Raw genomic sequence first — 2211 nt, 5'->3', positions numbered from 1 at the left:
ATATATTATAATATCTAAAGGTTTTTCTGACAGTGATGTGTAGATGGACTAATCCTCCCTGTCTCCCTCCCCCCTCCCTGTCTCCCCCCCCCCCCCCCCCCCCCCTCCCCAGACAGCAGGGATGGGTGGAGTGGATCTGGGGGTCTGCTCAGTAACCCCGGCTTCATGAACATGGTGAGACCTCCAGGTGTTTTCTCTGTTTTCTTTGCTGTTTCTTCCTGTTTGATGTCGGCTCCGTGAGTTTGAATAAAGTTTGATTGAATGTGTGGACGTGTCTCTGCAGGCGTCCTCTCTGATGAACAATCCCCAGGTTCAGCAGCTGTAAGTTCATTTTAGTTTTAGTGTCTGTCTCTCTGTCTGTCTCTCAATCTGTCCCTGTGTCTCTCTCTCTCTGTTTGTTTCTCGCTCTGCCCGTGTCTCTCTATATCCTCCTGTCTGTCTGTCCTCCTGTCTGTCTGCTCTGTCCTCCTGTCTGTCTGCTCTGTCCTCCTGACTCTCCTCTCTGTCTCCTCTGTCCTGTCTCTGTCTCCTCTGTTCTCCTGACTCTGTCTCCTCTGTCCTCCTGACTGTCCTGTCTGTCTCCTCTGTCCTGTCTCTGTCTCCTCTGTTCTCCTGACTCTGTCTCCTCTGTCCTCCTGACTGTCCTGTCTGTCTCTTCTGTCCTGTCTCGGTCTCCTCTCTCCTCCTGTCTCTCTGTCCTCCTGTCTGTCTCCTCTGTACTCCTGTCTGTCTCCTCTGTCCTCCTGACTGTCCTGTCTGCCTCTTCTGTCCTCCTGTCTCTCTGTCCTCCTGTCTGTCTGTCCTCCTGTCTCTCTGTCCTCCTGTCTGTCTCCTGTACTCCTGACTGTCCTGTCTGTCTCCTCTGTCCTGTCTCTGTCTCCTCTGTCCTCCTGTCTGTCTCCTCTGTCCTCCTGACTGTCCTGTCTCTCTTCTGTCCTGTCTCGGTCTCCTCTGTCCTCCTGTCTGTCTCCTCTGTCCTCCTGACTGTCCTGTCTGTCTCCTCTGTCCGGTCTCTGTCTCCTCTGTCCTCCTGTCTGTCTCCTCTGTCCTGTCTCGGTCTCCTCTGTCCTCCTGTCTGTCTCCTCTGTACTCCTGACTGTCCCGCCCTTCTCCTCTGTCCTCCTGTCCCTCTGTTTCTCTGTCCTCCTGTTTCTCTGTCCTCCTGTCTCTGTCCTCCTCTGTCCTCCTGACTGTCCTGTCTGCCTCTTCTGTCCTCCTGTCTCTCTGTCCTCCTGTCTGTCTGTCCTCCTGTCTCTCTGTCCTCCTGTCTGTCTCCTGTACTCCTGACTGTCCTGTCTGTCTCCTCTGTCCTGTCTCTGTCTCCTCTGTCCTCCTGTCTGTCTCCTCTGTCCTCCTGACTGTCCTGTCTCTCTTCTGTCCTGTCTCGGTCTCCTCTGTCCTCCTGTCTGTCTCCTCTGTCCTCCTGACTGTCCTGTCTGTCTCCTCTGTCCGGTCTCTGTCTCCTCTGTCCTCCTGTCTGTCTCCTCTGTCCTGTCTCGGTCTCCTCTGTCCTCCTGTCTGTCTCCTCTGTACTCCTGACTGTCCCGCCCTTCTCCTCTGTCCTCCTGTCCCTCTGTTTCTCTGTCCTCCTGTTTCTCTGTCCTCCTGTCTCTGTCCTCCTGTCCCTCTGTTTCTCTGTCCTCCTGTCTCTCTGTCCTCCTGTCCCTCTGTCCACTAAACCCTGATTTGTGTCCTCCAGGATGTCGGGGATGATGTCCGGTGCGTACGGAGGGATGCCTGCAGCAGCAGGCGGGGGGGCAGGAGGGATGGGGGCAGACGTAGGGGGGTCCGGAGCGGGACTCGGGGGACTCGGAGGACTCGGAGACTCGGGGCAACCTGGGAGGACTCTGGGGGCGGCGTGGCACCGGGGGCGTCTGCAGCTCCTGGAGCCGGAGATCTATCAGGACTCATCCAGGCGTACGTAGCTCAGCGTTATCTCTTATATTATATATATATATATATATTAATATGTTATAATATATATATATATATATATATATATATATATATATATATATATATATATATCTATATTAATATGTTATAATATATATATATATTAATATGTATAATATATATATATATATAGTATAACATATTAATATATAGATATATATATATATATATATATATGAATATGTTATTATATATATAGATATATATATATATATATATATATTAATATGTTATTATATATATATATATATATAT

At 49.9% G+C, this 2211-nt stretch overlaps 1 protein-coding gene across 1 annotated transcript; it reads left to right on the top strand.

Annotated features, from left to right (window-relative positions):
• Positions 1-74: 74 nt before the first annotated feature.
• On the top strand, positions 75-1917 carry LOC116679398 (alanine and glycine-rich protein; the record flags this gene model as incomplete). Its single annotated transcript, XM_032509045.1, has 3 exons — positions 75-174; positions 284-321; positions 1700-1917. Coding segments are annotated over exons 1-3 (265 nt in total), but the record flags the coding sequence as incomplete, so codon positions are not given.
• Between the last annotated feature and the right edge of the window lie 294 nt (positions 1918-2211).

The sequence above is a fragment of the Etheostoma spectabile genome, unplaced genomic scaffold, assembly GCF_008692095.1.
Source record: "Etheostoma spectabile isolate EspeVRDwgs_2016 unplaced genomic scaffold, UIUC_Espe_1.0 scaffold00011363, whole genome shotgun sequence".
NCBI classification, from domain to species: domain Eukaryota; kingdom Metazoa; phylum Chordata; class Actinopteri; order Perciformes; family Percidae; genus Etheostoma; species Etheostoma spectabile.
This window is presented reverse-complemented; position numbering and strand designations above follow the sequence as displayed.